The 13,892-nt window shown below is 42.9% G+C and overlaps 1 protein-coding gene across 1 annotated transcript; it reads left to right on the top strand.

The window, feature by feature from the left end:
- Positions 1–2,474: 2,474 nt before the first annotated feature.
- LOC112216559 (gap junction delta-4 protein) lies at positions 2,475–6,802 on the top strand. The gene is made up of 2 exons (XM_024376543.2): positions 2,475–3,209; positions 3,853–6,802. Exons 1-2 carry the CDS (start codon positions 3,146–3,148, stop codon positions 5,067–5,069), a joined length of 1,281 nt encoding a protein of 426 aa, XP_024232311.2. The 5' UTR covers positions 2,475–3,145; the 3' UTR covers positions 5,070–6,802.
- The last annotated feature ends 7,090 nt before the right edge of the window (positions 6,803–13,892 follow it).

Raw genomic sequence — 13,892 nt, 5'->3', positions numbered from 1 at the left:
TCACTCACAACGTTAGGTATCTGGAGTTCAAGCAGGGCTTATTTTTTTTAAAGAAGATCACCACTACACATGACTTCAGGCCAAAATCAAAGTAGTTATTTATTTTTTTTTAAAGGAAAAGTGAGTCGTTTCTATTATTCTGCTAATGTAGCCTATGTTGTGATCGGTATGCGTGTTTTTTTTTCTCTCTCCCTAAGAAACAAAGATTTAAAAGCCAGAAAAGCTCTCTGTTTACACTCGCACAGTCACATTGTCACTAAGGACCGTGGATAATCCTCCATATATTAGCCCAGATTTACATTTCAAATACTGAGCGGTAATTGCTGCGCTAGTCAATTGATTCTCTGCCGTGACATTTACTGAAGGAGAGCTGTAGGCTAATGAATAACATGCTGCCACATTTCTTATAAACACACACCTGCAGGACCATCTCTGCGCACAACCAGCCAGGAGTACTAATATGTTACACAAGGAAAAGCTTCATTTTATGAAATATTGGTTCAAGTGATGTGTGGGTATGATATTAATAAGTCTACCAAGCTGACGGAGAGATGATAATCAGTTAAAAAATCCTACATTTATTACAAGCCAATGAGGTTGAACAAGGACCAAAGCAATACAATCTGTTCAACTGACTGGTGATGCCCATCACAAAGTAAAATGTATTCCTTTGGTCCATTTCTTTTAGTATGGCCATTGTGTATCCTTAACGTGCACGTTTGCTGACCGAATGGAGCCGTACAAATAGCAACGTGCTAACCTGTTTCCCAACCTTTTTTTAAAATAAGTAATTACCTGTGTTTTATAGACATTTACAGCAAATCCACTGCAATCCTCAAACACACATACAGACACACGTGCAAATGGCCCCCCACGCTCAACCTAAATCCCCCTGGGTGTTCACCACAGCCCGTAACTTAATCCCCACAAAGCAGCCTCCACGCATGGAACATGTTTCCACACAACTACATGATAATAACTGCAACTCTTTGTTTATGTTTATTTATTTTTATTTCACCTTTATTTAACCAGGTAGGCTAGTTGAGAACAAGTTCTCATTTGCAACTGCGACCTGGCCAAGATAAAGCGTAGCAATTCGACACATACAACAACACAGAGTTACACATGGAATAAACAAACATACAGTCAATAATACAGTAGAACAAAATAAAACAAATAGTCTATATACAGTGAGTGCAAATTAGGTAAGTTAAGGAAATAAATAGGCCATGGTGGCGAAGTAATTACAATATAGCAATTAAACACGGGAATGGTAGATCGGCAGAAGATGAATGTGCAGGTAGAGATACTGGGGTGCAAAGGAGCTAAATAAATAAATACCAGTATGGGGATGAGGTAAGTAGATAGGCTAAGTACAGGTGCAGTGATCTGTAAACTGCTCTGACAGCTGGTGCTTAAAGCTAGTGAGGTAGATATGAGTCTCCAGCTTCAGAGGTTTTTGCAATTTGTTCCAGTCATGGGCAGCAGAGAACTGGAAGGAAAGACAACCAAAGGAGGAATTGTCTTTGGGGGTGACCAGTGAGATATACCTGCTGGAGCGCGTGCTACGAGTGGGTGCTGCTATGGTGACCAGTGAGCTGAGATCAGGCGGAGCTTTACCTAGCAGAGACTTGTAGATAACCTGTAGCCAGTGGTTTTGGCGACGAGTATGAAGCGAGAGCCAACCAATGAGAGCGTACAGGTCGCAATGGTGGATAGTGTATGGGGCTTTGGTGACAAAACGGATGGCACTGTGATAGACTGCATCCAGTTTGTTGAGTAGAGTGTTGGAGGCTATTTTATAGATGACATCAGCGAAGTCGAGGATCTGTAGGATGGTCAGTTTTACGAGGGTATGTTTGGCAGCATGAATGAAGGATGCTTTGTTGCGATATAGGAAGCCGATTCTAGATTTAATTTTGGAATGGAGATGCTTAATGTGAGTCTGGAAGGAGAGTTTACAGTCTAACTAGACAACCAGGTATTTGTAGTTGTCCACGTATTCTAAGTCAGAGCCGTCCAGAGTAGTGATGCTGGACGGGCGAGCAGGTGACTTTATGACTGCTTATTGCCTGGCATCTGCCAATGCTAATCAGCATAACTCTCCAGTCATTAATGGGGCAAGCCTAGTCTGTACCCCATGCTATGTGTCCAGTAAAGATGTGCTTCTCTGAGAGGATGAAAGGATTTATGACAGCAAGGCAACAATACAGAGGAATACCAATGTGGGCCTTCTTTCCCATGGCAACGGTTAAAGCTTCCATCCTTGCTTTTCGTCTATCCTTTTGTTTATTATATATAATTCCAGAGTTTTTTTTCTTCTTCAAGTCTCACACAAAAGCCATTTTAAAACTTGCCATGAATTATCCTGATTCAACACAATTCATCATTCACCATGTTATCCAGCCAACATGACAATGTGAAGAAGATGCCACATGGACCCTCGATGTCCTTGGCAGGGATATACATTGGGACTAGCTTTGAAATGCTTTCCATTGTGCTTGAGAACTTAATACGGCAACTTTAATGAGTAATCCTGCAGCTTGTTATTCTCCTGGAAGGACACCCAGCCAGCCACCAAAATATCTCAGCAATGCCAGGATGGTGGACATGCCTCTCTTAACTGGTGGGTAAGAATAACCCTTACAATGGGACTCACTCCCATCTCCTGTTCTGTTGTCTGAGGACAGTGGTCACTGGGACAGGACAGACGTTGGGAAGAGACCAGAGGCAAGACGGGACTGACGTTGGGCTGACGTCAGGCACGGTCGACTCCACGGACTCTGGAGGTGTACGGACTCTGGAGACTCAAGAATTTGGGAGGATGTTCAGATTTGTATCCGTTGTGTTAGGAGAAACTAGCCACCTATTCTATCTGATCACCTGGAGCTGACTGGCTGATGTAGATTCTAGAAGAGAGATTGTACTATTCTAAATGAAGATATTCATCTGTTCGAACTGGACTCGAGTGTCTCGTTAATCTGCTCACTGGAGGTCACTGGCTCCTGTGGAACCATTTTTGCCCTGGTGTGGAGGCGGGTTAGGGTGGACAGTGTCCTGGTGATCGAGGAGGAGAAGAGGCTCAGACAAGCCTGGAGGGCAACAGCGTGGCTTCAGAGGGCCTTCATCATCATCATCTGCTAACATGGGCAGACAGAGCGCTTCCGAGGTGGTCTTCATCTGTCTAAACCACAACATAACGCTTGTAGGTGAGTATCTTGTGGATCTTTCACTGAGCGGAATGCGGACTGGATTTGTCATTGTAAGATATTGTCAGTCAGAAAATATCAGAGAACATCAGTTTGCTTTGCATATATGATTATGTATGTTTAATGCAGTTCTGTCAATTCTGGAAGTTGTATCCTTCCATTGGTTTGATTTGACATCTGACAAGGGCTCATAGAATAGATCATCAGAATGCCAATGTCTGTCAGCCTGTCTAAGCTCAAACTCAAGGTGAGAACTTTCCCCTATCTGTTAGGTATGAATGATTGACAAATGTTTGACCCATATAGGTAAAATAAGTGCAATTTACTAAACTCCCTGTCAGACAAAAAGTTTTAAAGTTTTACATTTTGGGATATTTTCCATTTAGAATATATTGATATTCCCCAAAATACCTAACAATTGTGATGAAAATGTACAGGCAAGATATATTTTCTTGGTAAGCTTATTAACACATTTATTATTAGCAGTTAAAAATAATTTAAGACTTTACCAGTCCTGCAATATGAAATTAAATTAAACTACGTGATTTCAACATATCTGTAATATTTATTGCAATATAAATAGCAAGTGTGAGTGGTTGTGACTAACTCTGACATTCTTTACTTCACCTTCACTGTCTTCCAGGGAAGATATGGTTGATCCTGATGATTTTACTGAGGATCCTGGTCCTGCTCTTTGCAGGATATCCCCTCTACCAAGATGAACAGGAACGCTTTGTGTGTAACACCATCCAGCCGGGCTGTGCTAACGTCTGCTACGACATCTTCGCTCCTATCTCTCTGTTCCGCTACTGGCTTGTTCAGCTGCTCGTTCTCTGTCTCCCATACATCATCTTCGTTATCTACGTCATCCATAAAGTCACATCACGCCTCAACGTCGACACTACTGACCCCTCAGATAGAGTTAGAGCTGAACCGCTCTACCAGATCCAGCAGGAGTCATTCAGGAAGATGGCCCTGGCCAAGACAGCTCTCCAGGCGCAGCACGGCAGGAGTCAGTGCTTCACAGGAGCATACACCCTCCATCTTCTGTTCAGGATACTGCTGGAGGCCGGGTTCGGGGTGGCCCACTACTACCTGTTTGGGTTCTATATCCCCAGGAGGTTCCTGTGCCAGCAGACTCCCTGCACCACTCAGGTAGACTGCTACATCTCCAGGCCCACGGAGAAGACCGTCATGCTTAACTTCATGCTGGGGGCCGGAGCCCTGTCGTTATTACTCAACTTGGCTGATCTCATCTGCGCCATCAAGCGCTCGGTGACGCAGAAGACCAAAAGGAAGATGTTGGTGGAGAAGATGTACGAGGAGGAGCAGTACTACCTCCCCTCCAGCGGGGGGAGCAGAGGCGTGGAGGCTAACATCCCTCTACTTCCCCAGAACCTGGTGGTGGAACCTATAACCTTCCGGAAGAGAGGGGCCAGTAAGTCCAGCACTGCTGACCAACGAGCCTATCCCCATCTGGGGGAGGCTGAGAACACCTCTGCCCCTCGCTGTGGCTCTAGTTTCTCCTCAGGGCATCCAGGCGCCAACACCAATGGGAACAACCTCTACCCTGCAGCCCAGGAGGAGGGCCCCGAAGCAGAGGGGAGCGAGGTGGCTCTGTGCCCTGTAGAGCCCATCGGGACACCCAGGTCCATCAGGGTTTGCAAACGCAGTCGCCTCAAACCGCCCCCGCCCCCACGACGGAACCTGTGCCCCCCAACGGCAACCGCTGCAGGCGTCCCACCAGGAACAGCGGTGTGCACCAGGAGAGTGGGTCAGTACACCCTGGTAGAGATGACAGCCTCGGACTTGCAGTCCAACACCAGCGAGGGCCAGGAGAAGAGGTCTGAGTGGGTTTGATTGGACTGAGATGATGCGAGAGCTGCAGCACTGAGGAGAGTGATTTTATTTATTTCCATGATGGAGATGTGAGAACCAGTGTTGGGGAAGCTACTCTGAAAATATAGTTTACGAAGTTAACAATTACTTCACACTGAAATAACTCAATTAAGCTACACTAAAGCGACCCTTAAAAATATAATTAACTTAACTAAAGTTACTTTGAAGAAGTAGTTCACTACATCCAAACTACTTCATGATAAATCATATCTAAATATGAAGTATCATAGACTACATATTGCAAGAACAGATCACTCTGGAGTCAGATAATAACACAAAAACAATGTTTCAAGTGAGAACTAGAAAGTTCTGATGCCAAAAAGAAAGGAAATGATTGCCTACTTAAATAGTTAACCACTACATGGCTAAAATGTCATACAAAAAAACACTGCCAAGATTTGAATGTAGTTCAACTACCACCGAGCTACTGCAAAGGGTAGTTACATTACTAGTTGAACTAGATGTAGTTCACTACTCCCAAACACGGGTGAGAATGTCAGGATCAAACCCACCTGCCTCTGTGGGATGTGGTGACAGATTCTTATGTGGCTAATACATCAGCAACTGTTGGAGAAATGAAATCCTTTAGGCCCATTGTGTGCTGTAAGACTGAAGTTCATTCTGACATTCAGACTACGCTTTCACACCAGGATAATTACATGGAATACGTGTCTGTCATTTCTATCTGACCATGTGATAAATGCACATAGTTATGGTGTTATTATACCATCAGTGCGTTGGCATAAACTGTATAATGTATATTCTTTTAGAATGACGCAGAGAGAAGATAATCCAGTCGTGGATACTATCTTACTGCCAGGGACTCACTGCCTTGGTGCCTATCATTATAGCCGAGTGTCCTTCAGTAAAACCTTTAGTAAAAAGCTATAACTGTTCTGCCCACCTGTTCTCTCTGTCTACGTTAGATCCCCTATCACTGTCAGTAAACAAAGACAGGCCTTGACCTGTCCTGGCCCTGCCCCCAGCTAGGTCAAAGGTCAAAGATGACTGTAGAGCCTAGCTCTTAGCTCTGGGGTCAAGGTGGACATGTACATACAGCCTGCGGATGGAGACGTGTTTGGATGGACACAAGGTCAGGTGGTCAGGTCGAGTTAAAAGACAATGACCCTGTAAGGTGCTACTCCTCCAGGCCAGGGTCTTCAGTAGGGAATGATATACCAGACCTGGCATCAAATAACATTCAAAGTAATTTCAAATACTTTCTGTGCTATATTGAGCTTGCCTGGCTTAATAGAACCAACAGAATAGTCCCAAAACTTCAAACCTTTTGCCTCTGGCATTTCAGGCAGGCTCAATGTATTTGATTTAGAATAGAATTTGAACCCAGGTCTGGAGGATATACTTCCCCTCAGATATGGCCCATCCACAGTTGGAATCTGCCACAGTTGGAATCTGTATTTATGGAGATAGATTGTCACTCTATTTCAAGGCCTCTGAGGGCTTCAGACATATACAGAGTCTGGAAATAGAGTGAGGTGGTGCAGGGTGTAACTCAACTATACACTAGAAGAGCTGCATCCCAAATGGAACCCTACTCCATATACTTAGAATGTTTTTATTTAACTAGGCAAGTCAGTTATGGAAGAAAATATTATTTTCAACGATGGCCTACCTTGGCCAAACCCTCCCCTAACCCGGATGACGCTGGGCCAATTGTGCACCGCCCTATGGGACTCCCGATCATGGCCGGTTGTGATAAGGCCCGGGATCAAACCAGGGTCTGTAGTGACACCTCTAGCACTGAGATGCAGTGCCTTAGACCGCTGCGCCACTCGGGAGCCCTATATATAGTGCACTACATTTGGCCAGAGCCCTATGGGGTAGGTTGAAAGTAGTGCACTAAATAGAGAATAGGTTTCCATTTGGGATGTAAACTTGATGTGGCCTACCTAGCTGCCTTTTCTGGTGACCTAGTATGTCATTGTAGCGTTTGTTTCACCTCGACGGTCAGATTAATTTGTGAGAGTCGGTGTGTGCACGGTGCAGTGTGCCATTACTTGTGGCTGACTGTCAATTGTAGTATGTCATGAAAGAAGCATTTGATTCCTTTTACACGTTGTTAGAACCCTGTCAGAGCATGACTGTTTAGTGTTTTATTAGCCTTTACCTTGGCTGACATGTCCTTTGGTTTAAAATAGTTTTTGTTGAGATGTCATTTATTTTTTTTCTCTCGAAAGGTTATATTTCATTGTTTTGTTATACAATGATTTCTTTTCTAGGGCAAAGAATCCAGTCATCGTCATTGTGACTGTCAGATACAGGTCATAAACACTTTATACGTATTCCTAAACATATCTGAACATGTATTTAACCAGTGACTAACCAACAATGGATTGCACTGTATACCACCACCCAGTTATAAATGATCCCCATAGATTGGGGTACAATCTGATTTGGCCATGGGGTGAACCTCTGTGTAAAGGGATAGCTCTTGATCTTGATTTGCCATTATGTCTCCTCCTATGGTCCCTTTGAAGGTGACAACAAAGCTGGCTCCTACCTCACTGAGTCTCTAACAGCACTGTAATGTGAGTGAACTGAGCTCAGCGCCATAGGGCAATAAGCTCAACTCCTCTCTGGTGAGATGCTTGATGTCATATGATCTGTCTTCGTCTAGGGTACTTGTTGCAGATAAATGAGTTCTGTGAAACAGGATGTACAATTATAAAAGTGTTTTATTTGTTTGTATTAGAGACGAAACTGACGTTCAATTCCTCCTGTCTTCATCTACTTTTTGCAGGTATCTGATCAACTTCTTTGAAATACGACGCAACATTTTTTACATCGTTTTTATTTGTTTGTATTAGCATGAAAGCAGGCATCCATTCCCCTCTGTTTCATTGGTGTTATGATTGGTTGGGTGAAATGGGTTTGGAGGCCATTCAATGCAATGAAAAGAGTCTGTGAAGTGACTACTGCAGGTGATTTTGGGTCTCTACAGATGATTTTGGGTCTCTACAGATTACTATTTATTACTGTGCTATAACTACTTTATTTTCCAGCCACATTCTTTCAACAATTGATTTCATAATATTTGTTTCATTATCTGTTTGCCATGGTCAACTGAAGAGCTATGCCCTGGCCTAGTATTTGTATCTTAGTGTTTACACTGAAAGTCAGCTGACAAAAGTTTATTAGAAATATCAAAACATGAGGTATCCTTTATTGAAATAAGGTCTGTAATAGAATGGAATAATGTTTTTTTTAAGACTAGATATAGAATTTGTTTGGATGTTTTCTTGTAACACCCCACTGCCCCCCAGTGGTATGAACCATTAAGTCTTTTTTAAATTTACAATCATACCAATTTGGTATCTAACCACCTCATAATACTTTATTTATGATGATTAATATCAATGTTTATATAAATGTATATTTATATTTCATGAACTCTATGGGTTCAGTTCATTCAGTCTGAGTGAATGTGAGACAGTGCTGCGTTGATAGAAGATCAAAGCCTTTCTTCCTCAGCTTTCAGATTCAGAGTATATCTATCTATCTATATCTATCTATATCTATATATATATATATATATATATATATATATATATATATATATATATATATATATATATATACTGCTCAAAAAAATAAGGGAACACTAAAATAACAAAATACTTTTTTCTTTACATAGTTGAATGTGCTGACAACAAAATCACACAAAAATGATCAATGGAAATCAAATGTATCAATCCATTGAGGTCTGTATTTGGAGTCACACTCAAAATTAAAGTGGAAAACCACACTACAGGCTGATCCAACTTTGATGTAATGCCCTTAAAACAAGTCAAAATGAGGCTCAGTAGTGTGTGTGGCCTCCACATGCCTGTATGTCCTCCCTACAATGCCTTGGCATGCTCCTGATGAGGTGGCGGATGGTCTCCTGAGGGATCTCCTCCCAGACCTGGACTAAAGCATCCGCCAACTCCTGGACAGTCTGTGGTGTAACGTGGCGTTGGTGGATGGAGCGAGACATGATGTCCCAGATGTGCTCAATTGGATTCAGGTCTGGGGAACGGGCGGGCCAGTCCATAGCATCAATGCCTTCCTCTTGCAGGAACTGCTGACGCACTCCAGCCACATGAGGTCTAGCATTGTCTTGCATTAGGAGGAACCCAGGGCCAACCGCACCAGCATATGGTCTCACAAGAGGTCTGAGGATCTCATCTCGGTACCTAATGGCAGTCAGGCTACCTCTGGCGAGCACATGGAGGGCTGTGCGGCCCTATATATATATATATATATATATATATATACAGTACCTGTCAACGGTTTGGACACACCTACCTATTCATTCAAGGGTTTTTATTTATTTGTACTATTTCCTACTGTGGTAGCCGCCATGCTAGTTAACTGTGCCTTGAATTCTAAATAAATCACTGACCGTGTCACCAGAAAAGCATCATCACACCACCTCCTCCATACTTCACTGTGGGAACCACACATGCGTAGATCATCTGTTCACCTACTCTGTGTCTCACAAAGACACTGCAGTTGGAACCAAAAATCTCAAAGGACAGATTTCCACCGTTCTTAATGTCCATTGCTTGTGTTTCTTGGAACAAGCAAGTCTGTTCTTCTTATTGGGGTCCTTTAGTAGTGGTTTCTTTGCAGCAATTGGACCATGAAGGCTTGACTCACGCAGTCTCCTCTTAACAGTTGATGTTGAGATGTGTCTGTTACTTGAACTCTGTGAAGCATTTATTTGGGCTGCAATCTGAGGTGCAGTTAACTCTAATGAACTAATCCTTTTCAGCAGAGGTAACTCTGGGTCTTCTTTTCCTGTGGAGATTCTCGTGAGAGCCAGTTTCATCATATCGCTTGATGGTTTTTGCTTCTGCACTTGAAGAAACTTTCAAAGTTCTTGAAATTATCCGGATTGACTGACCTTCATGTCTTACTAATGCTTTGTAAACTTCTGGAAAAAATTGTGATTGACCAGATACAATGCTATTTCACAGTTAACAAATTGACAACAGAATTTCAGCATGCTTATAGGGAAGGACACTCAACAAGTACAACACTTATACAAGTGACTGATGATGGGCTGAGAGAAATTGATGATAAAATAATTGTGGGGGCTGTCTTGTTAGACTTCAGTGCAGCTTTTGACACGATCGATCATAGTCTATGGCTGAAAAAACGTATGTGTTATGGCTTTACACCCCCTGCTATAATGTGGATAAAGAGTTACTTGTCTAACAGAACACAGAGCGTGTTCTTTAATGGAAGCCTCTCAAATATAATCCAGTTAGAATAAGGAATTCCCCAGGGTAGCTGTTTAGGCCACTTGCTTTTTAACATTTTTACTAACGCATGCCACTAACTTTGAGTAAAGCCAGAGTGTCTATGTATGCGGATGACTCAACACTATACACGTCAGCTACTACAGTGACTGAAATGACTGCAACACTCAACAAAGAGCTGCAGTTAGTTTCAGAGTGGGAGGCAAGGAATAAGTTAGCCCTAAATATTTATAAAACTAAAAGCGTTGTATTTGGAACTAAACACTCACTAAACCCTAAATCTCAACTATATCTTATAATAAATAATGTGGAAAGTGAGTAAGTTGAGATGACTAAACTGCTTGGAGTAACCCTAGATTGTAAACTGTCATGGTCAAAACATATTGATACAGTAGTAGCTAAGATTGGGAGAAGTCTGTCCATAAAAAAAGCAATGCTCTGCCTTCTTCACAACACTATCATAAAGGCAGGTCCTACAGGCCCTAGTTTTGTCACACCTTGACTACTGTTCAGTCGTGTGGTCAGGTACAACATAAAATGACTTAGGAAAATTGCAATTGGCTCAGAACAGGGCAGCACGGCTGGTCCTTGGGTGTACACAGAGAGCTAATATTAATAATATGCATGTCAATCTCTCCTGGCTGAAACTTTTATTTATGAGAGCTATTGGCATGTTGAATGCACGGAGATGTCTGTCTGGAATACTTGCACACAGCTCGGACACCCGTGCAGACCCCACAAGACATGCCACGAGGTCTCTTCACAGTCCCCAAGTCCAGAACAGACTATGGGAGGCACACAGTACTACATAGAGCCATGACTACATGGAACTCTCTTACACATCAAGTAACTCATGCCAGCAGTAAAATTAGATTTTAAAAACTGATTAAGGCCTCCCGGGTGGCGCAGTGGTTAAGGGCCACCAGAGACTCTGTGCTGTGCCACCAGAGACTCTGGGTTCGCGCCCAGGCTCTGTCGCAACCGACCGCGACCGGGAGGTCCGTGGGGCGACACACAATTGGCCTAGCATCGTCCAGGTTAGGGAGGGTTTGGCCGGTAGGGATATCCTTGTCTCATAGCGCACCAGCGACTCCTGTGGCAGGCCGGGTGCAGTGCACGCTAATCGAGGTCGCCAGGTGCACGGTGTTGTCTCCGACACATTGGTGCGGCTGGCTTCCGGGTTGGATGCGCGCTGTGTTAATAAGAAGCAGTGCGGCTTGGTTGGGTTGTGTATCGGAGGACGCATGACTTTCGACCTTATGGGAGTTGTAGGGATGAGGCAAGATAGTAGCTACTAACAATTGGATACCATGAAAAAGGGGGTAAAAATTCAACAACAAAAAAATATATTAAATTTTTTTTTAAATGTTTTTTTTAAACTGATTTAAAAAACACCTTATGGAACAGCGGGGACTGTGAAGCAACACAAACATTGGCGCAGACACATGCATACACACACACGATAACATATGCACTATGCACACACATGGATTTAGTACTGTAGATATGTGGTAGTGGTGGAATAGGGGCCTGAGGGCACACAGTGCATGTAGTGCATGTATTGTGAATGGAATGTATTTTTTTTTAAATTGTATAAACTGTCCAGGAAGAGTAGCTGCTGCTTTGGCAACAGCTAATGGGGTTCCATAATAAATACAAATACAAATGATGAGGTCGTTTTTCTTTGCTTATTTGAGCTGCTCTTGCCATAATATGGACTTGGTCTCTTACCAAATAGGACTATATTCTTTTTTGGTTACTACATGATTCCATATGTGTTATTTCGTAGTTCTGATGTCTTCACTATTATTCTACAATATAGAAAATAGAAAAAAATAATAATAATAAAAAAACCTTGAATGAATAGGTGTGTCAAATTTTGTCTGGTACTGTATATATGAACACTTGGCCATACGGTCTGTTCACAGTTAGGCATCTCCCTGCAAGATGGTATGAAATGTATTCTCCATGTAGCATGTCTCCCCTCCTGAATATCGTAGTGGTCCGGCTATAAACTGTCCTTTGTGGAAGAACGTCTGGGAAATAGCTCAGTCCTTTAGATAAAAGGAGAACTTTTCCTTTTGTGTGTGTGTGTCAGTCACAGGGGGACCGAGGAAAAGGAGCACTGTGTTCCTCCTTGCCGTGTGGGGGACAAGGGGGTTGCATGGGAACTCTTGAGAGTCAGGATGTTGTACAGACCATTCTCCCTCTGCGGGGTCATTGTTGTCATGTTAACATGACATCTTTGTCACACACAATAACAGTTCTGCCTCTGCTGACACCTGTCCTTAAGTTAGAGAGGTACTAAAACGGCAAACTTCTTAGTTGGACTGTCGGACCACTTCTCAAGTGGTCTTTGAAGTTTAAATTGCTTAATTGGATCAGAGGATACTTTGAAGAAAGGATATGTCACAAAGATAGAATTTCCCATTTGGGAAAACAAACTGGGTGTGGCAGGTGGTAGAGTCAGGTGTGGGGGAAGCCTGTCTTCTAGTGTGTTTACTAATCATAAAGCAACTTTAATCCCAAGCCCAACTGTAACCGTTTCTGTGACGTTTATTTCCCTTGTGGTGTAACTCCAAAATATGAGAGAACACAGATGTTGCTGAGCTCTTTATTTCTCAACATCTGCGTTTTGAACAGGCCTGTTGGGAATATGAGCATAAAACCAGTCTACGGGGTCATGAACCCTCCCACTCCATATGAGCAAGTCACAGATCACAAGGGTCAGGGCATGCTCTATCTCATACAGTAGATGTAGTCATACACTCGGATACACAGCTGTGGGGTCTTTTTTATTAAGTTGTAAATGTTGTCGTCTTCACTGTAAATGGAAGGGACAGGGCGGCGGGTAGCCTAGCGGTTGAGAGCATTGAGCCAGTAACCGAAAGGTTGCTGGTTCAAACCCCTGAGCCGACTAGGTGAAATATCTGTCTGTGCCCTTGAGCAAGGCGCTTAACCTTAATTGCTCCTATACGTCGCTCATGGTATAAATGTTTGCTAAATGACCAAAAATATATATATAATTTAAAAAATATCAAAATGACTATTCAACAAAGCTGTGGTATAGTCACAGATCACTGTGGTGAAATATTAATCCAATACCTAATTACATTTGTGTCTCTTTTGTGATTTTCGCACACCACAACGTGTTGTTTGGGGTTGGTGACATATAGGCTGATTATAGCCAAGAGAACCGTTTTGATTTCTGGCTAGCAAATTATCTGAGGTTGGTGTCAGAGTTGCTGTGTGTCCTCCATCATCACTAAGGCTTTGTACTAATGTATAGGCCTACTCCACTCTACATCTCACCTCACGCACTAGGAGATGAAAAGGCTGTGTGTGTGTGCGTGCGTGCGTGCGCATGCTTGCGATCGATGGTGTTTAATAAGCATAACCTGGCTCTGACCCTCTGCAGTCCTCTGTGTTGCTCCTTCATCAAACACTGTGATTAATATTTAATGGCCTAGCCATGTCAGAATGCATGCATCTCTTACCACGTACGGCAGAAAAAGGA

The sequence above is a fragment of the Oncorhynchus tshawytscha genome, linkage group LG16, assembly GCF_018296145.1.
Source record: "Oncorhynchus tshawytscha isolate Ot180627B linkage group LG16, Otsh_v2.0, whole genome shotgun sequence".
Lineage (NCBI taxonomy): Eukaryota > Metazoa > Chordata > Actinopteri > Salmoniformes > Salmonidae > Oncorhynchus > Oncorhynchus tshawytscha.
Note: the sequence above shows the minus strand (reverse complement) of the source record. Positions and strands in the feature narration are given on the sequence as shown.

Bases quoted from the DNA above. Each gene is read 5' to 3' on its own strand.
- LOC112216559 (XM_024376543.2), top strand. From the start codon at position 3,146: ATGGGCAGACAGAGCGCTTCCGAGGTGGTCTTCATCTGTCTAAACCAC. The intron at 3,210-3,852 runs GTGAGTATCTTG...ACTGTCTTCCAG, and splicing joins CCACAACATAACGCTTGTAG to GGAAGATATGGTTGATCCTG.